Source organism: Cibotium barometz, chromosome 25 (assembly GCF_041138505.1).
Source record: "Cibotium barometz isolate CiBa-2024 chromosome 25, ASM4113850v1, whole genome shotgun sequence".
NCBI classification, from domain to species: Eukaryota; Viridiplantae; Streptophyta; class Polypodiopsida; order Cyatheales; family Cibotiaceae; genus Cibotium; species Cibotium barometz.
In genome coordinates, this window is record NC_141070.1 from 51761445 (window position 1) to 51783490 (window position 22046).

General features: G+C 44.7%; 1 protein-coding gene across 3 annotated transcripts in view; it reads right to left on the reverse strand.

Annotated features, from left to right (window-relative positions):
* Window positions 1-326: 326 nt before the first annotated feature.
* Window positions 327-22046, reverse strand: part of LOC147624710 (uncharacterized) — a 57203-nt gene continuing 35483 nt past the window's right edge. The window contains exons 2-8 of one of the 3 annotated variants that reach the window (XR_015269123.1): window positions 2498-2639; window positions 2356-2409; window positions 2165-2256; window positions 1782-2008; window positions 1430-1606; window positions 1065-1340; window positions 327-869 (exon numbers count right to left, since the gene is read on the reverse strand). Coding sequence is in view for 1 of the 3 variants with exons in the window: in XM_086819742.1 (XP_086675868.1) it covers window positions 1234-1340; window positions 1430-1606; window positions 1782-2008; window positions 2165-2256; window positions 2356-2409; window positions 2498-2639 (799 nt within the window). In the remaining 2 variants the exon portion in view is untranslated. Of the gene's footprint in view, window positions 870-930; window positions 1341-1429; window positions 1607-1776; window positions 2009-2164; window positions 2257-2355; window positions 2410-2497; window positions 2640-22046 lie in introns of those variants that run through there. The other 2 variants (XR_015269124.1, XM_086819742.1) reach the window with 2 other exon arrangements.

Below are 22046 nucleotides of genomic sequence, written 5' to 3' on the forward strand. Positions count from 1 at the left end.
AGGCTATTTTCAACCTATGATATAGATGTTGGTGCTTCATGTGTAGATTCTTATGTTCCACTGGTCCATATATTCATATTGTATGATATAGCATGGCACTATATATACCATACACAATTTCATTTCTCGCATGCCTTGGCATTTATGTGGGTTTGCACATTGAATTGCCATGCGACCCACCACGTGTGCCAGGTGTTGGTGGATACACACACACACACACGTTAGTTCAAGACAATAAACATGGACATGTTTAAAAATAGTGATAGAACATGTGTTTTGATATAACCTTTGGCAATGCACCCTTTCGTAATCACCATCATCTCTCCCACAAAGACACAAGAAGTGTAATCATTCTTATTCATGAAGCAATACAAGGAAATGCTCTCCGCGTGTTCGTGTGCATGGTGATCTTATGAGTTAATCTACAAGTTGTTTAAGGTTTATGCCTAAACATTCCAGTGCCATCTTATAAATGGCGGAGTCTTACAGTAGGTCGGGTGGGCAAAACCATGTTAACCAATGGAGTACACGTGGCCTTCAAAAGATTTTCTTCTGTCATGCAAGATGGAGATTACACCATCGGATTGGAGAAAAAAAAACAAGCTAACTAGATTTTGACAATTCGATTGAACCAAAAAGGCTTGAATTTCCTTTGAATTTGATTGATGTGGATGTCTGGGCATTTGATTTCTGCGCATCCCCAGAAAGAATGATGTTGCTTTGCAGACATCCCATCAGTTGAGTGTCTCAAATCTGCAGACAGCCACTGACATGCTGATAGAAACTTGACAACTGGTGATCATTATACTTACTAAAAAAAAGGAGAGTAGAAATCCCTCAGCTGTGCTCACACAGGCAGCAGGTCCAATCTGAGCACGGAAAAAAATTCTGCTTGCTTACAATATTAAGGTGAACTTGACAAAAAAAACATGAAACACAATGTAATGATTGCAGAGCTCAACCCATCAGCAGAGACTGTACAAAGCGTAAAAGGAGCACATGTCACTCATTCTATTACACAATTTCGTCGGGTACTCCCTTTGAAACAAGGGATCCATACAAACCTTTGACGAGGTTGGAAGTCATCAAGGCATCCCAACCATTCACTATAACTCCACCATGACCATCTCCGTATGCTAATATGAAACGAGAGCCTGCAGCTCTACCATGATGCTTTTATGTAGCATGGATTCAATGGTACACTGATTTCCAACAATTTGAATATAAACAATGTCATTGATACAGAGGTCCAGGCCCGGTCTGATCAATGAGCGTGCCGATGCGCTCCCCACTGAGAGCCTTGGAAATGTTTCCAGGCTCATTCAAATTGAAGATGACAACTGTAAAAGAAAGGAACACTTTTAAGTAAAAGCATCATACCTAAAAGAACTACATGAGAAGTTTGGCATATTAAATCATACCAACTCACCGGGTATTGCATTCTCCTGGCAGAGTGTAACAGCTGTGATATCGATCATTGTTGATCCCCTTGCTGCAGCATCTCGATATGAAAGATGCTCATGGAGGATGGCATCAGGATTGAGCTTTGGATCACTATCATAAATGCCATCAACATTTGTGGCTTTCAAAACTACTTCTGCATTAACTGCAAAAAATAGCTTATATCAATGATTAGCCGCAAGTGTGTGTATGTGTGCGCACATGTGCACTCATGCACATGCCCGCCACAGGCAGGCAGGTATGCTCAGGGAAGTTTGACCCATACAGCAAAGCATTACACAGTATTTCAACATTAATGGATGTCCAGACCAGAACCTTACTCTCAGCTGCACGAAGAGCAGCAGCAGTGTCAGTTGTAAAATAAGGGTTTCCAATACCAGCACCAAAGATGACCACTCTGCCTTTTTCCAAATGTCTGATGGCTCTGCGCCGAATGTATGGCTCTGCAATTTCAGCTAATTTAAATGCTGTTTGAACACGTGTTTGTACTCCAACATTCTCCAGTGATGCTTGAAGGAAGATGGAGTTCATAACAGTTGCCATCATCCTGCATATAATATATATATATATATCTTAAAGCCGACAATTTGTTCCAGAGACAGCAAGACAGGAGGACTACGGCCAACCACGGGGAGAGTTCATTGAGCAAGATATAGACATGATATGCCATATAGCGGATAGCTCCAATGGCATTGAAGCTTACCCGATATGATCCGCGGAGGCACGGTCAAGACCCCCAGAGGAAACCCATGAAGATCCATGAAAAAAATTCCCTCCGCCAACTACTATTGCCACCTGTGACATTAGTATTGAAAGCTAATAAATTATTCTCAAAAAGAACATTACTAATTTTGACGTGGATGTTATTCATCACTAGACTCACAAGTTGTATACCTCTATGCCAAGCCGAGTGACAGATGCCACCTCCCTTGCAATCAAGGCAACAATCTAAGAAAAAAACAACAGCATGTAGTTTCTTATAAATGCTTGAAATCCAAAGAAAACAATGTCGAAGATTAAGTGAAGATGACCTCACCTCTGGATCAACGTTTTGCGTATGGTCACCGACAAGGGATTTTCCACTCACTTTTAAAACAACCCTTTTCCACCTCATAGACGATGATGTCTTTTTCGGTGTATTCAAAAATCCAAGTGAAACGGAAACAGGTCCTTGTAACCTGCAAACAAAGACCATCTCTATACATCAAGAGCCACATTCTCCAAACAAGGAATTTAAGATAATGCAAAAAAATGGTACCTCTTTACATGAATTTACTTCAATCTATAAAACACCGGAATATGTCACCATGACAAAGGATAATTGCAAAGGGGTATTGTCACCAATTGGCCGACCATTTGGTCCATCTCCAGATTTGTGTCTCGTTCACTTGAGGCCAGGCCGGTGTCTCATGTGAAGGGGCCAGTATTTTTGCATAACATGAACGGGAGCCACACTGGTGCCACCTGTGTGTTAGCAGGATGGTGTTGTAACCTGGACTGTGTTCTATCCATGGGATTGTCACGCCATGGAAGAGCCAGTATTTAGGCCGTGTCTTGCCTATGGGACTGTCGCTCCATAGGGAGGCTCGTGCCTGGATTTGTGTCTTACCTATGGGACTGTCACTCCATAGGAAGACCGGGATTTATGTTTTCTGTCGTGCCATCATTGTGCCCGACAGAAATGTTTAGTACTTGTTCCATGAACGGGAGATATGTCCATGATTCTGTTTGCACATGCATTCATGTTTTGCATGTTTAGAACTGTTTTCGCATGACTTGTATTTTTGTGTTTGCCTGTTTGACGTGCCACTTACTGAGTGGGGACGCCTGCCAGTGAGTTGTGAAGTTTGCTCTGTCTTCTGACAAGTTTTGTTGCGTGTGAATAGGTGGTAAGTGTATTGCAATTGTTTATTTTATAGCTTTCTTTCTAACCTTTTTTTTTTATAAGGTTGCAAGTTCACATTCATTAAAGAGTGGACACCCTCCCAAATATTTCATGATGTCCTTGGTAGGGTGGGCACCCACGTATGGGTCAAGGTGGGGAGGGAAACCCCTCACTTAATCTTATGTGTGGGGGTGGGTGCATGGCCACCTACCCACCCCCCACCTTGAGACTTTGGAACTGGCCGCCTCCATGCAACTATGGTGGGCCGGCCAGCTGTTTATCATGCACCTCCTTCCATCGCTTAGGAGTGAACCCCCTCTTGCTTATATTCAACTGCGCACAGGCGAATCAGCATCATCTCTCCGCTTATCCTCTCCAACGCTGCACGACTGGTCGACTGTACTGCTGGGCTGCGCACAGTTCTCTTCCGCCTGCCCTCAGACTGCTGCAAGCTGCTGGGCTGCGCACAGGCCTCACCTCAGGCCGCTGTACGGCTGCACATGCCATCTCTTTCTCCTTGCTTGCTGGCGACTGCATACAGGAGGCTGCGCAGGCCATCTCTCTCCCCTTGCCTTGTAGGCGGCAGCATACTGACTTCACAACAAGTGAATATTTCATATAATTCTACGGGGCAGCTGCTAGTTCTCCATCTCTCAAGCTGGCAGAAACAGCAATGTTCCTCCTTTCATACGTGGGAGTCTAATACTGCTGAAGGCCATAATTCATTGTACTACAAGGTACGTTGATTGAGATTTAAGCAAAGGACTTTGATGTAAATCTGATAAGGGATACTCTCTGCTGCTAACACCCGTTTGGTGCCGGGTAGTCCAAGCTTCTGGAGAACCACGGTCCATGGGTGCTGAGATCGGGAGAGCCAGGTGTTAGTACGGGAGCGCCTGTTTGTGCGTGGTCTTGGAACACCAGTGGGGCGCTCTCTGCGGATTCCAATGAAGGCACGAGACCGTAGAGACTAGACTTCTCAAGTGGATCGCTCTCCTTCGAACGTCTACTTCGAGTCTCTTGTTTGGTAACTGTATTCATCTCAGTTGTACATGAACATCATCTGGTTCATTGAACCCATGGAGCATTGTATCTTTTAAATACTCCCAATAATATATATCATATATTGAGGGGGGGGTCGGCCCGTTCCGGCCCCAGCGCTGGTGTCCATTGATCAACATTTCATTTCATTTCAGTTTTCAGTTGTTATTAAGTTGTCCATGCAAATTGTGATATTTAAGTTGTGCTATTACGCGTGTGGGTGTCCAACGGAGTCTATTCCCACTTGATGGGATCGGTTTCACTGGTATCAGAGCCACGGTTATTTCCCTCTTCTTAGTGGAAAAAAGAACCTGTGTATTGGACACCCCACTTCTAGCACACTTAACACAATGGACAGCCAAAGCAACCCTTTGGTAGTGCCTAATTCGAGGGCCCATCAAGTGCCTTGCGTGGTTCTGATGCTTTGCAGAGAAGGCACAAGCCCCTTGAAAGTGTAACTTGGTTGAACACAATGCTAATCAATACACTTAAATACACTAAGATTTGAAGGACACTTGCTCAAATACAAGAAGTAAATTGCTGAATTGACAAGAGACACATAATGAGCCGGAACGGCCGACCCCTCCCTTGAGTAAATTGTATTACTATTGGAGAAATTCAATACATAGCTTCACGGGCATCCATTGCCAAATCCTCCATGCCAATGCATATGAAATTCAGCATTTAGAAAACAATGGTATGTCGATGTAGATCACCAAGGAGCTGCCTTGATGCCCGGCCCGACTTCAGTGCCCATATTCTCTACCATTGGCTCTATGTTCTACCAAGCAAGGTAGCAACATCTTCAAGAGCACATAGGACAAGAGAAATACTACACAGGGCGGCTAAACAAGGAGTCCTGCCCTTCTACTGAGTAAGTAATGACAATACATTGTCCAATTTCCTTACCAGTCTTCATACAAGTTGTTGCAAGTGGAAGCCTTCGCGTTGGAAGCTTTAGAAGTGTTGATATCTTCGATTTGCCGCAATCCTTCGCGACAAAAGTCTTCAAGAGGATGAAGGGAACCTTGCGAAAGCTTCCCCTATGGTTCAACTTGAGAAAGGAAGGCTGAAATTAGGGTTTTCAGCAAAAAGACCAGAAATTACAGCAAAAATGAGAGCTGTTTTGCTTAATTTCAGTCATTGGGAGTGAGTAGGAGAGTGATCAGCACTTGGAAACACTCTTGGAAGCTTGGAAAACACCCTAGCAAGTTGGGTATGGCTATGGAGAGCTTGGAAATGGAGAGAAATGGTGGAAAAACAGAGTTTTCAGCCTCCAAACATCCTCACGAAGAGAAAACACGAATTTCTCTTAATAAGTAAGTGAATTAGGGTCCAATCAGGTGAAGGGACATGGGAAGATGCCCATTTATGAGTAAAAAGGGAGGATCAGGTCCTGGACATTGAGTCTTGTCCGCCTCGGGACTTCAGTGAGTGTGAACTTGGAAGCGGTCATAATTTATAAGTGACTTTTGGGCGCCCAAACTTTAATGAAGTTGGAACGCACTCACTTATAAATATTGGCCAAGTCCTAAGGGCTATTTGAGCCTAGATTGGGTAATACTTACCACCTGTTCACATGCCACACAACCATGTCAGCAGACAGTTTCACACGCACGGTTCACGGGCGGGCATCCCCTTACCCGGAACTACACATTGGTCAAGCAAGCATGAAAACAGCATGCAATTTCAATTGCAAGCAAGCACATAAAGATGCTATGCAATGCAGCATTGGCATGAGCAATTTCCGTTCATGAAACCATATAAGACCAGGCGTTTCCAAGCAAGCACGCAATACCAGACCCAGTGGAAAGCCAATCCTCCAGGCGTTTCCGGGCATGTACACAAAGGCACAAGTCCCAGTGGAAAGCCAAGTCCTCCAGGCGTTTCCGGGCATGTACACAAAGGCACAAGTCCCAGCGGAAAGGCAAGTCCTCCGCATGATAACATCAAGTCCCAGCGGAATATCATATCCAACTATACAGCATGGCACGTGTCAATCACCTGCATAGACATATTCCATAAGCCATGGACACCAATCCAATATGTACATAGTGTGAAAGCAAGAGTGAACCATTTGGGTGGCCAAATGGTGACATTCCCCCCCGCTTCTAAACAGTTGTCCACAACTGAAATGCATCCAAATATGTCTGAAGCACATGCGGGCAATCTTTGAAGAACTCTTCATCTACCCATTTAGCATCAATGGGAAGATAGTTCTTAAACTTCACAAGGTAACGCCTCACAACTTTGCCTGCAGCAAGCTTGCGTTCCTTGTGATACACAATCTGCTCTGGCTGCAAGATCTCCTCAAGCTCATCCACTTCTGGTGGATCCTCAATGACCATTTCACTGGGCTCCGGCCCTACGTACTTGCGAAGAAGACTCACATGAAAAGCATTGTGTATGTGCCAATGACTAGGTAATGCCAATCTGAAAGCCACTTCATTGATCTTCACGATCACTCGAAAAGGTCCATAGTACCTGGTTGCAAGCTTAGGATATGCACCCTCTTTGCCAGGCCTCTTTGCAAGTCTTGCTTTCTCAAATTTCAGCAATACCCAATCATTCTCTTTAACATCCAATTGCCTTCTATGCTTGTCGGCAACCTTTTTATGCTTGTCTTGTGACCTTGCAATGGCTGTCCGCACCTGAGCGAAAGCAATATCCAAGTCTCTTACATACTCATCAGCTGCAAATATCTCATCCTTTGTGCGAAGGATGGGTGGCAAAACCACCTTACCATAAACAATCTCAAACGGGGCCTTTCCCGTAGATGCATGCACCGTGTTGTTGTATGCAAATTCCACAAGCGGTAAGTACTTCTCCCAAGAAGACTTCTGATCCGACACATAACATTTCAAGAGATCCAACACGGCTGAATTTGCAGCCTCACTTTGCCCATCCGTTTGAGGGTGATAAGCTGATGAGAAGTCCAATTTGGTGCCCACATTATCAAATAAGGCCCGCCAAAAGAGACTTGTAGTCCTGGGATCTCTATCCCCCACAATGGACTTCGGCATTCCATGATGTTTGAACACTTGTGCAAGATATATTTTAACCATATGCTCAGCTTTGATGGTCTTTTTGACCGGCAAGAAATGAGCTTGCTTGCTAAACCTGTCCACAATTGTCCAAATTGCATCATTACCCTGTTGGGTACGTGGCAAGTCCATAATGAAATCCATTGTAATACTTTCCCATGGCTGCGTGGGAATAGGCAATGGCTGAAGCAAACCTGGTGCCTTTTGCCTATCAAATTTGACCTTTTGACAGGTGATACATGCACGTACATGTGCCTCTATGTCCTTCCGCATACCTGGCCAAAAGAAATACCGCTCAATCATGTGCGTAGTAGGCATTATGCCTCTATGACCAGCATATGGAGGAGCATGGCACTCATCCAAAACCTTTTGCCTCATGTCAGACACCACACATAGGCAATTATCTTTCATGAGATAACCCTCTTTGATCACATATGAGGCATGTGTATGACCAGCCATCAAATCAGCCCAAATAGTGGCAAAATTAGCATCCGTATGATACAAATTACGCATGGTAGACAAGTCCCCATGAGAGGCAACCGAGATAGCTGCTACATACGGCTTTCGTGACAATGCATCGGCCACTACATTCTTCTTTCCTGGGGTGTGCAAGATCTAAAAATGAAACATAGAGAGGAAATTGGCCATCCTCATATGCTTCTCTGACAACTTAGTCTGAGTAAGAAAATACCTCAAACTCTGGTGATCTGTCTTCACAGTGAAATCAGCCCCAAGAAGGTAATGTTTCCATATAGTAAGTGCATGAATTACAGCCAAGAGCTCTTTCTCATAAATTCCAAGAGATAGCTCTGCATCATGCAATCTACGACTCTCATAAGCCACGGCATGTCCCTCTTGATTAAGGACAACCCCTATGCAATTTCCAGATGCATCACATTCCACACAAAAAGGCTTTTGCAAATCTGGAACGATCAACACTGGACCATGAGTAGTTGCATCTTTCAATTTGAGGAATGCATCTCTCTCTACATTAGTCCATTTGAACACGGCCTTCTTCTTTGTCAAATCATGCAAAGGAGAAGCAATCCATGCAAAGTGCCGAATGAACCTGCGGTAGTAAGAGCATAATCCAAGAAAACTACGGATCTCATGCACCGAACTCAATTCGGGCCAATTCCGAATTGCATCAATCTTTGCAGGATCCATCCGCACTCCATCTTTGGACACAATATGCCCAAGATAATGTATCTCTGACAAGAAGAACTCACTCTTCTTTGCATTTATGAAGAGTTTATGCTTATGGAGCTCTTCAAAAACAATAGCCAAATGAGCTTTATGCTCTTCTTCGGTCTTCGAGAAGACTAGGATGTCATCAAAGAAGACACCTGTAAATGTCATGTACCCACGGAATATGCGATACATCATTCTATTGAATGTAGCCGGGGCATTTGTAAGACCAAAAGGCATAACAAGATACTCATAAAGCCCAAATGCTGTCCTGAAAGCAGTTTTGTGTACATCCTGAGGCACTACACGCACTTGATGATATCCACTCTTGAGATCAATTCGGCTAAAGCATGCCGATCCATCCAACTTGTCAAGGATGTCGTCTATGCGTGGAATCGGAAACCGATTCTTGATGGTAAGCTTATTCAAAGCTCTATAATCCACACACATACGAAAGGATCCATCCTTCTTTTGAACCAAGAGGACGGGTGAACAATATGGAGAAGAGCTTAGCTGAACCAAACCCTTCTCAAGAAGCTCATTCACTTGCTTCATGATCTCCTCTTTTTGGGATGCACTTACACGATAGGCTGGCCTATTAGGTGGTGAGCTACCCGGCACAAGATCAATGCGATGATCTTCCGGTCATATAGGTGGTAACTCATTTGGTAACTCATCAGCAAAACAATCATTGTGCTCTTGCAAAAATTTCAGCCTATCATTACTAAGAGTGTTTACATGTACATTATTTTTCTCAACATGATCTCGTACAAAAATCAAGTACGCAAAAACACTCTTTTTCATTACTTTCTTAATTTGTACATGAGATACAAGGGGAATGGTATCACCCTCTTCACCAGCATCAATTACATGTTCTCGGCCTTTATGCATGAAGGTGATCCTGTTAGTCTTGTAAGCCTTGCACGGATCAATACGTGTATGCCAAGGCTTTCCAAGCAATACATCACAGCCATTCAAAGGCGCCACAAGAAAATCCTCATGATCCACATAGCCTTGAATGTGTATGCGCAACTTGCCAAAAATAGGCATGACCTGCACTTCTCTACCAACAAAGGCAGCCTCTGCTTCAATTTGAGGACCCATGTCCTCCACTTCAATACCCAAAGCAGCTGCCATCTGAGTGGATATGAAATTCTCCGATGCACAATCATCAAACATGAACAAAGCGGGTTGATCTTTGAGCTGTCCCCAAGCTTTACATACAACCCTATCTTTGGTATCATGTGAAGTGTTGCCCTGCACATCCGGAACCATATGCACATTAGGCTTCGGTACATTAGCATTTTCAGCTTTGTTCTTCTTATTTGGGCATGCTCTTGCCATGTGCTCAGTGCTGCCACAAGTAAAGCATTTGCCTTCACGCATATATTGCTCCTTCTTCTCAGCACTAAGACCAAAGTTTGCCGGCTTATAAGGGCGCTTGTTAGCAAACTTATTTTCAACTTTTGGACCTGATTTGGCTTGGTTTTGGTCCCTTTTAGGTGGCTGTCCATCATTTTGCAGGTTTTGGACAGTCCTCTCTTTGCCTTGAAATGAGGGTTTAGCCTTATTGGATCGACTCAATTTGAGTTCCAATTGCTCGGTGGCGGTGGCGGCTGCGATTAATTGGTGTAAGGTAAGACCAGGATACATTTGTAATCCCGCTTTGTACACGGGTTGCAATCCCGATTGAAACCTTCTCTTCCTTTCCGCCTCGGTGACATGCATAAATGGAGACACCTCCAAGAGCACTTTCCAAAACTTTTGTACATATGCATTTACCGATTCCCCCTCATTTTGCTTTACCCAATCCCACTTCATTGTTATCTCATTCAATGCATTGGGAGGCAAGAATTGAGCATAGAACCTCTCCTTGAACTCTTCCCATGATCTAACAAGATTCGGTGAGAGCTTCTCCGTGAGCCACCAATGGGCAGCAGTGCCTTTCATGAACATGCTTACATGCCGGATCATGGATTTCTGAGTGAAATCCTCATCACTGAAAGCAATATCAAACTGGGCAATAAAAGCAAGTGCCTTTGATGCATCATATTCTCCATGATATGTGTCAAACTTCACAGATTTGTCTCCGGCTTTGAAGTCACGAGACTTTGATGCATGTGTGTGCATCTCAACATGTTTTCCCCCATGTTTGTCCATTGGGGCAGCTCCTGTGAGACTGGCATCATTTTTGGACCAAAAGGTGATGCATAAGGCATAGATACATGTGCCCTATAAGCATGAGGCATGGCTGGCTCCTCAACATGCATTGATACATTTTCAGCCATAACTTCTCCCTCACGAGCACACTCGAAGGCATGAGTGGCATGAGAGATACGCGGAATACCTGCACCAACAGAAAATTGCAGCCCATGTTGCATGTGTTGTGCATGTACATTTTCAGCCGGCAATGGCATTTGACATACATTTTGACCACTGCCATAAACATTGTATCCTTCACGGGCTACATGAGGTATTCCTGCATGGCGTGAAGTCACTGATTGTTCCTCTCCCATCGCATGGAGGTTCATCCTCTTAGACATAAGTTCTTGTTCGGGTACTTGTGGGGATTCCAAGACATGTGGGATGGTTGCCTTTTCTACATAGGCATCCTCGGTACGAGCAAAGTATGCACGTGCTGCATCCCTCGGTTGCATGTGCAACTCTTGAGCAATCATTGCCATTGCATGATCCATATAAGATTCAGCTTTCTTGGCCTTCAAACGGTCATGTACCAATGGATCCTCGCGGCGATAGAGATTCAATTCTTCTTGTTGTGCATAGAGAAGAGCCTGCATACGAGTAAGTTCAGCTCTCAAGACTATGGACTCTTCTTCTTGCATCTTCTCTTTGCCACGAGACTGCTGTCCCACATATTCATGTGCCCTATTGTGCACCACATGAGTTTGCTCATCCTGTAAAGCATTGGAGGCATGCATTTCATTGTCCCTGCCTCTTGTATTAGCATCTCCAACATTCATTGTATGGCTGTCCATAATGTTCTAAGTGTAGAGATAGCTAGTGTTCACAGTGATCGTCTCTCACGATAGAAGTGAAAGAGAACCGTATGCTCTGATACCAATGTAACTTGGTTGAACACAATGCTAATCAATACACTTAAATACACTAAGATTTGAAGGACACTTGCTCAAATACAAGAAGTAAATTGCTGAATTGACAAGAGACACACAATGAGCCGGAACGGCCGACCCCTCCCTTGAGTAAATTGTATTACTATTGGAGAAATTCAATACATAGCTTCACGGGCATCCATTGCCAAATCCTCCATGCCAATGCATATGAAATTCAGCATTTAGAAAACAATGGTATGTCAATGTAGATCACCAAGGAGCTGCCTTGATGCCCGGCCCGACTTAAGTGCCCATATTCTCTACCATTGGCTCTATGTTCTACCAAGCAAGGTAGCAACATCTTCAAGAGCACATAGGACAAGAGAAATACTACACAGGGCGGCTAAACAAGGAGTCCTGCCCTTCTACTGAGTAAGTAATGACAATACATTGTCCAATTTTCTTACCAGTCTTCATAGAAGTTGTTGCAAGTGGAAGCCTTCGCGTTGGAAGCTTTAGAAGTGTTGATATCTTCGATTTGCCGCAATCCTTCGCGACGACAAAAGTCTTCAAGAGGATGAAGAGAACCTTGGGAAAGCTTCCCCTATGGTTCAACTTGAGAAAGGAAGGCTGAAATTAGGGTTTTCAGTAAAAAGACCAGAAATTACAGCAAAAATGAGAGCTGTTTTGCTGAATTTCAGTCATTGGGAATGAGTAGGAGAGTGAGTAGCACTTGGAAACACTCTTGGAAGCTTGGAAAACACCCTAGCAAGTTGGGTATGGCTATGGAGAGCTTGGAAATGGAGAGAAATGGTGGAAAAACAGAGTTTTCAGCCTCCAAAAATCCTCATGAAGAGAAAACACGAATTTCTCTTCATAAGTAAGTGAATTAGGGTCCAATCAAGTGAAGGGACATGGGGAGATGCCCATTTATGAGTAAAAAGGGAGGATCAGGTCCTGGACATTGAGTCTTGTCCGCCTCGGGACTTCAGTGAGTGTGAACTTGGAAGCGGTCATAATTTATAAGTGACTTTTGGACGCCCAAACTTTAATGAAGTGGGAATGCACTCACTTATAAATATTGGCCAAGTCCTAAGGGCTATTTGAGCCTAGATTGGGTAATACTTACCACCTGTTCACATGCCACACAACCATGTCAGCAAACAGTTTCACACGCACGGTTCACGGGCGGACGTCCCCTTACCCGGAACTACACATTGGTCAAGCAAGCATGAAAACAGCATGCAATTTCAATTGCAAGCAAGCACATAAAGATGCTATGCAATGCAGCATTGGCATGAGCAATTTCCGTTCATGAAACCATATAAGACCAGGCGTTTCCAGGCAAGTATACGCAATACCAGACCCAGTGGAAAGCCAATCCTCCAGGCGTTTCCGGGCATGTACACAAAGGCACAAGTCCCAGCGGAAAGCCAAGTCCTCCAGGCGTTTCCGGGCATGTACACAAAGGCACAAGTCCCAGCGGAAAGCCAAGTCCTCCGCATGATAACATCAAGTCCCAGCGGAATATCATATCCAACTATACAGCATGACACGTGTCAATCACCTGCATAGGCATATTCCATAAGCCATGGACACCAATCCAATATGTACATAGTGTGAGAGCAAGAGTGAACCATTTGGGTGGCCAAATGGTGACAGAAAGGGTGAATGATAGTGATTCGAGTGGACAACCGTCTCGTGGAAAGACAGTTATGCAAGAAGAGGAGCCTGATGCAATGAGGGCTGAATTGGAGCATATGAGAAAGCTTTTGCATGCACAAGAGCAAGAGCTAAAATTTCTGAATGAAGATCCCCATGTGCAATGTGCCATTGAAGCCAGGAAAGCCGATGCAATGGTAGACATGACTTTTGAGTCCATGGCACGAGAAGTTGGCAAGAAGCCAAGGGAGTTGGCACTTTCCTACCTCCTCCGCAAAGGTGACATCAAAGAGGGGGAAGATGGAGAGCTGAAATTCAGATATCCACCTCGCTTGAAACATGGAGATCCCACATCTCAAAGGTTGAGGTCTTTTATGCAAAGGGAAGAGATGACAGCCACCTGAATCCGGCCTCTGATAGAAAACCAGAGTGCGGTAGATTAGCAATCACCCGTCCACTTGTAGTCTAGATGTGAAAAGAACACAGATTGGAGCTAGAGTGCCCAAATCTGAAAACACAGCGACACCTGTTGGCCCCAAAGCTTGGCGCCCCTTGTGGTATTTCTTTATTCAATTATAATAAAATGAATGGCTGAGTACAACACAAAGATCAACCAAGAGTTTACACCTGTATATCCAATCTGACGGCCCACAAATCCTTCTCCAGCCCTCCATCAGCAAAACGCAACAGTCTACAGCATTCAGCCATCAGTAAACCTTGCTTTTTCTGCATACAACTAGTTTTCAGCATTCATCTCTTCATGTTTTGCTACAGCCAATTGGTGAAGGTAAAACTCAGCATTCATACATAGCCTAGAACACTCCCAAACAGCCCCTATCTCAACCTCAGATTTGCAGCCTTCCCTCATTCCATTGGGAAGAGTGCATAGGCTCGAGATTGGACATCATTGGTGCTTCTACAGCCGTGTACAGTTCAGCCCGACTCTTGGTCTTCCGAGATCTTGCCTTTGGCTTATCGCCAATCCACAGTCAGTCTCTTCAAAGTAATAAAGCAAATACTATTCCGGTAACGGGATAGGAGACCCTTCAGTGGGTAATTCGGAACCCCATACGGTGTACGGTTTCCATCTCTCTCTCTCTCAAATCTCTGTAAGTTTGAAGTCTTAAAGTGGATTGCTAAACTCGCGAAACTCAGGATATAGAAGACGGTGTGAGCATTTGTGTGACAGGATCCTCAATTACGAATACTTCCACTGCATGTTTCAGTTGTCCACTCTAGGTGGCAGGTAGGTGCTTTGTTGTGCAAGCTGGGATGGACACATGGCTGGTTGCTCCCTTTGTACAAAGGGGATAAGGTCTGGGCCACCTCGGGACATCAGTGTGTGTGAATACTGGGCTGGTCATAATTTATAAGTGAGTTTTGGTCACCCAAAACTTAATGAAGTGTGTACACACACTTATAAATTAGTGCTAACTCCTAACGCTAGGTTTATGACCGATACCACCTGTCACATGCCACATAACCATGTCAGCAGATAGTTTCACGCACGGTTCACGAGCGGACGTCCCCTTACTCGAAACTACACATTGGTCAAGCAAGCATGCAATTTCAATTACAAGAAAGCACATAAAGATGCTATGCAATGCAGCATTGGTATGGACAATCCCTGTTCATGAGACTATACCAAAATAAACGTGCTCCGGGCAAGTACACGAGATACCAAACCCAATGGAACACCAATCCACCAGGCATTTCCAAGCATGTACGTAGAGGCACAAGTCCCAACGGAAAGCCAAGTCCACAGTATCACATGAGTGGCATCAATCCCCAGCATATACAACTACCATGGACACCAATCCAATGTACATACATGATGAGAAAGCACAGGTGGACCAATTGGGTGGCCAAATGGTGACATTGCATGTGTTGTGCATGCACATTTTCAGCCGGCAATGGCATTTGACATACATTTTGACCACTGCCATAAACATTGCATCCTTCACGGGCTACATAAGGTATACCTACATGGCGTGAAGTCGTCAATGGTTCCTCTCCAATAGCGTGAGGATTCATCCTCTTAGACATAAGTTCTTGTTCGAGCACCTGTGGGGATACCAAGACATGTGGAATGGTTGCCTTTTCTACATAGCCATCCTCGGTACAAGCCAAGTATGCACGTGCAACATCCCTCAGTTGCATGTGTAACTCTTGGGCAGTCATTGCCATTACATGATCCATATAAGATTCAGCTTTCTTGGCTTTCAAACGATCATGTACCGATGGATCCTCGCGGCAGTAGAGCTTCAATTCTTCTTGTTGTGCATAAAGAAGAGCCTACATACGAGTAAGTTCAGCCCTTAAGGCTGTGGACTCTTCTTCCTGCATTTTCTCTTTGTCACGGGATGGCTGTTCCACATGTTCATGTTCCCTGATGTGTACCACATGAGTTTGCTCTTCCTGTAAAGCATTGGAAGCATGCATTTCATTGTCCCCACCTCTTGTGTTAGCATCTCCAACATTCATTGTATGGCTGTCCATAGTGTTCTAAGTGTAGAGATAGCTAGTGTTCACGGCATAGTAGCAACAGAACGGGAACGGGAACGGAATGAAAGCCCCATCAAGGGAACGGGAACGGGCCACAAGGGGAACGAGAACGAGGGGGAACGAGAGAGAAAGAGAGAGGGAAAAGTAAGTAGCCTTGATGCTTTGCCTTGGAAAGTAGGAGTCGAAGTCTAAAGAGACTCGAGAGAGGAGCCCACTCGTGACTCAGAGCTGTCAAGTACACACGCCGCACGGGCGTAGGAAGTATGCGGGCAAGCGACAATAGGGTACGTCTTTCAAGGATATCCACAGGCGGCTCGCAACAACAGGTACACTTTTTCTCCTTTTTTTTTTTTCTTGGCCAAACATGAAAAACGTTCCCCAAAGGGGGAACGGCAACCAAACATTCCATGAAACCGTTCCCCTGGCCGTTCCCATGCCAAATCGTTCCCCCATGCACGTTCCACCTGGTTTAGGCATCTCAGCCTTGGGGGAACGCGTTCCACCGTTCCCAAGGGGTGGAAACCGTGTTCCCTTGCTACCATGGTTCACGGTGATCGTCTTCAACGATAGAAGTGAAAGAGAACCGTATGCTCTGATACCAATGTAACTTGGATGAACACAATGCTAATCAATACACTTAAATACACCAAGATTTAATAGACAACATGCTCAATACAAGAAGTAATTTGTTGAATTGACAAGAGACGCACAATGAGCCGAAACGGCTAGCCCCTCCCTCAAATAAAGTATATTGATCTTGGGAGAATCAAGTACATAATGTCATGGGCATTTCTGACCAGATTCCCATACCAATGCACATGAATACAGTATTGCAAACAATATGGTTGTCAATGTAGACTTGCAACTCACACTACCCTCTCAAGTGCCCATGTTCCCTACCAGATGCTCTCTATTGTTCCACCAACACATGGTAGCAACAATCTGCAAGAGAGCACGTAGAACAAGAGAACACTACACAGGGTATGTGAACATGGAGTCCTGCTCCTCCCTCTGCTACTTGCTTCCATATTTAAGCGTCAAAGCTTACCGATTGCAAGTAGAGTTGATGACAACGGAAGTCTTCGCGATGGAAGCGTTTGGAGTGTTGAAATATTCAATCTGTCGCGCTCCTTCACAGCAAAAGTCTTCAAAATGATGAAGGGAACCTTGGGAAAGCTTCCCCTATGGTTCAACTTGAGAAAGGAAGGCTGAAATTAGGGTTTTCAGCAAAAAGACCAGAAATTACAGCAAATATAAGAGCTTTTTTGCTGAATTTTAGTTATTGGGAGTGTGTGAGAGAGTGAACACCACCTCGAAACGCTCTTGGATACATTAGCAAGCTTGGATATAGAGTTGAGAAGGAGAAAGTGCAGAAAATACAACCAAAAGGCCTCATGAAGAGGAGCGCCTACTTCTAGAGAGAGAGGGAAGAGATGATGAGATGTCCACCCTAGGTGTCAGCAGCTAGAGAAAACACTTGTACAAGCTAGGATGGACACATGGCTGGTTGCTCCCTTTGTACAAAAGGGATAAGGTTTGGGTGGTGGGCATTGAGTTTTGTCCACCTCGGGACATCAGTGTGTGCGAACACAAGACTGGTCATAATTTATAAGTGAGTTTTGGTTGCCCAAAACTTAATGAAGTGTGTACACACTCACTTATAATTAGTGTTATGACCAATACTTACCATCTGTCACATGGCACATAACCATGTCAACAAACGGTTTCACACGCACGAGCGGGCGTCCCCTTACCTAGAACTACACATCGGTCACGCAAGCATGAAAACAGCATGCAAATTCAATTGCAAGCAAGCACATAAAGACGCTATGCAATACAACATTGGTAAGGACAATCCCCGTTCATGAGACTATACCAAAATAGACGTGCTCCATGCAAGTACACGAGGTACCAGACCCAATGAAATACCAATTCTCCAAGCATTTCCGAGCATGCACACACAAACGTAGGTCCTTGCGGAAAGCAAGTCCAAGATATAACATGAGTGGCATCAATCCCAAGCATATGCAACTGCCATGGACACCAATCCAACGTACATACATAATGAGAAAGCACGGGTGGACCAATTGGGTGGCCAAATGGTGACAGAGATTATCTCTCAGCTCAAAAGACAGGGCTCCAAGGATTGTCTCCCCCGATCCGTACTCAAGAGGAGATGTTGGACTCAGAGTTTTCACATGACACAGCAGCATACTTATCCGGAGATGTGGGAAATCTCCAGAGATTTGTAGAGGCGATCGAGATATTCTGTCGCGCATCAGGAGCTTAGATCAACAAGCACAAGTCGTGTGGTTTTTGGGTAGGCTCTACACCAGCCCCGACTTGACACCCAGTTGGAGGCTTTCCACTGGATCTCGAGGGGTACTCGGGTCCACTATCTAGGATGCCAAGTGGGCATCGATATCTCCCTGGAGCAGCAGCTCGCCCCTCTTTTGAAGCGTGCTCATGAGATTAACACTAGGCAAAGAAGATTAACGCTAATCCTATGTTTAGCAAAGACACAGAAGAGAAGAAGAGAGAGACCTAATCTATTGTACATTACCAAAACATGCTATATATACAATGATCTTGCTGATTCACAGCTTCATGATGCATACCTGTCACCAGCCTGGACATTTCCCAGTCTGAAAGGGGTCTGGTGGACTCCAAGATGTTTAAATGTTTTAATATGCATTGATGGTATCAACAAGTGTGTCAAAGACCCTAGTCCCCCGGGCACACGCCGCGAGTTACATAAAGATGTCACCAGCCTGGACATTTCCCAGTCTGAAAGGGGTCTGGTGGACTCCAGGATGTTTAAATGTTTTAATATGCATTGATGGTATCAACAAGTGTGTCAAAGGCCCTAGTCCCCCGGGCACCCGCCGCGAGTTACATTGGTATCAGAGCATAGGCTTTCTTGGAAGCGGAGGCTTCCTTCTATCAATAAGGAAGAGAAAAGATCTCAAGTGGGGACCACACTTACCATCATTGCTGTTAAGCATGACCAGCCGCTTCATAGCTTATGAAGCAAGAGCATGAGCAGTAGACAGCTTGTTGATCTAAGGATTTATGAATTCACAGAATTTTATCGTGGAAGTGTGAAGTTGGCTTTATGTGCACACGTTTAGCACTCTTTCCATATGGATATTGTGGATTATACTATCAAGCTTACAGGCAAGCTATATGGAAATATATCTCAGGATATCTTAAGGATATGGTGATGAGATATTTCTTTTGGCTTCATGACCAACCTGGCAAAAGAAAAGCTAAGTATACTTTGAGTTTGCAAAGTTAGTGCTTTTGCTATGAAGTGTTTTTGATGTTCACTAACCCTTGTATAGCTATGCAAGGAGAACGGTGTTATTGTTTGCCTTGAGATGGTTTCAGGGAAACATTGTTTATGGCTCCCTTTATTGGGATGGATTATATCTATGGAGATTTCTTTCTTGGACGAGATTTATATAGATATTGAGCTTCACAAGCAATTTCTATGGACGAATGTGTCCGAGTTTATAGAGAAGAAATCTTTGGATATCTCATGGATATGATGCTTTTATGGATAAAGTCCACCTCTACTCCAAGGTGTGTGGTTAGCACAGAGTATGTGGTAAGAGGTATGGTATACAGGTCTATGGATTCCTGGACTTCTTTTCTGGGGATTTGAATTAATCCTCAGGTTTATGGATTATGTTTATGACTCCCTTTTACTGGGATGGATTATTCTTTATGGCTCCCTTTATTTGGGATGCATTGGACTTATGGAACTCATGGTTCACATACCTTGTGTAGTGTTCTCTTGTCCTACGTGCTCTCTTGAAGATTGTTTCTACCTTGTGTGGGTGGAATAATAGAGAGCAGATGGAAGGGAACATGGGCACTTCAAAGGGTAGTGACAAGCACAACATACCCTGTGTAGTGTTCTATTGTCCTACGTGCTCTCTTGAAGATTGTTTCTACCATGTGGGGGTGGAACAATAGAGAGCAGATGGAAGGGAGCATGGGCACTTGAGAGGGTAGTGTGAGTTGGTGGCCGAAATGCCTATAAACTATGTGTAGCAGAAATGCTTATGGAACACCAGGTTATCTATGCCTGCGAGTGATTGTTTTATCTTGTTACTTGAGCCCACCTCTCATCCAAGGTGTGTGGTCAGAGTACCAACACGGAGTGCAAGTGGTAAAGTGGACATGACAGGACTTATGTCTATGCCAACGGTCATGTGGCCCGATGTCTTGTTAGCAGGAGACTTATTTTGTCTCGCCCATTTACTTGGGGCATTGTCATGACCCTGTGAAAATGGAACAGCACGAGTGTGGGCATGGTGGTTGCTGAGCAAAATAAATATTAAATGATTCACATTTGGGGTGCCCGGACAAAGAGAATGATGTGTGGACATCTGTAGGTGTGAAGGGGGACCAAGAACATTAGTATTTTTAATGTTTTATTCATGGCTGGCCCCTAGGCCTAAGTGGTCCCTAGGAACTTTAATAAATATTAAAGTTGGGAGCCTAGGATATTTTTGGAGAGAGGGGCAACTCCACTTTTGGAGTTACACGCCTCTCTCATCTCTCTCTCTCTCTTGCTTTTTGGGAAGCGTGGAAGTTTTCCTGCGTGGAGGAGAAGAGAAGCTGGTCGACTGCATACGGTTGTGCTGCTGGGGTTTTTGGCTGCGCAAAGAAGAGCCCGAACAGACAGGCCGTAAAGTCCACGTGTAGGCTGCCCGTACAGTTGGCTACTGCAAGTACAGGGTACGGCTGCTGCAGATTCAGGCGGCGTTGGCTGGGACTGAAGGCGGGTACAGACCGTGCTGCAAGTTTTGGCGTCGGCTGCTGCAGGTACAGGTGCACGGACAGGTACAGGTGCAGGCGGCGCTGATTCACGCTGCACTGGCAAGAACAGACAGCAGGCAGCTGTTGTACAGGTACTGACCAGTACGGTACAGGCGACTGCAGAGACTGTACGGACAGGAGGTACAGTGGAGATTGTGGGTGGTGCATCTCCAGTTGCAGGCAGTGCTGTATCAGAGCTTATTTGGTGCATCAGTCAAGTGGTTGCAGGGAGGAAAGTACAGACTGGTACGATCGACCTCACGAGTGCAGAACCACGCACTGATTTGGTAAGCTCTGAACTTGTCCATCTTTCTTTCTTTCCATTGGCTTATGTCTGTTTTGCAGAGTTGTATTATCTGGCCCCTTGTGAGAGGAGGGTATGGCAGATTGAAAGAGTGGAAACAGAGATTGGACAGGATGTATATGTGAACTGAGTTGTGGAACCATGTACATGAGATATGCCAGATGTGTGCTCAAGGCTGCCCGGCTGAATTGTCTTGGTTGATCAGAGGGAAGCACAGAGTGTTACTTTTGTGGGACACAGATCTGTGTGTGAATCCTCTGTGCTAAGAGGTCTTGTGGGCTGCCAGATTGGACATACAGGTGTATTCTCCTGGCTGGTTTTGTTGTACTCAGGTTTACATCTCTTTGAATTTGAATAAAGAAATACAGAAAGGGGCACCAAGCTTTGGGGCCAACAGGTGTCGTTTTCATTTCAGTTTTGGGGCACTCTAGCTCCAGTTAATTTTGTTTCTTATTTGGACTACAAGTGGAAGGGCGACTGCTAATCTACCACACTTTGGTTTCTACCAGAGGCCGGTTTCAAGGTTCCGTTGCCGGGACCCATCATCAACTTTCTTAAGGGGGTGAGCTCGTGGTTGACTCGAGGAAAGTCATTGCTGAAAAATTCAGCAACATGTCTGATACAGAAGACGAATATTTTTATCATGAAGAGGAAGAGCAAGAGACCTCTCCTGAGAGAAATGAATCTGAGGATATTCTTGCAGGAGAACAGGCTGCAGATGATGAGCAATATGAGGATGTAACACAGCCAGAAGATATGCCTAGTAAAGAGGAAGATGATGCTCAGTTTAAAAATCGTTTGGCCGGTGTAATGGATGTGTTTATGCAGCTCACACACAGTGAGAAGTTTGCTGAATTTATGAGATCCCGTTCTGAGCCTGAAAAGAAGAAGAAGGTGCGTTCTAAGAACCTTTCTCAGGGTCATAGTGCTGCCTTCCCACAGGATCCATCTTTTGGACAGTTTCCGAACATGCAACATGCTTTTTTTTTTTCCGAGAAAAGATCCTTTCATTAGTTATATAAAAACGCCCGTAGGGCTACAAAAGATCTCTCCTG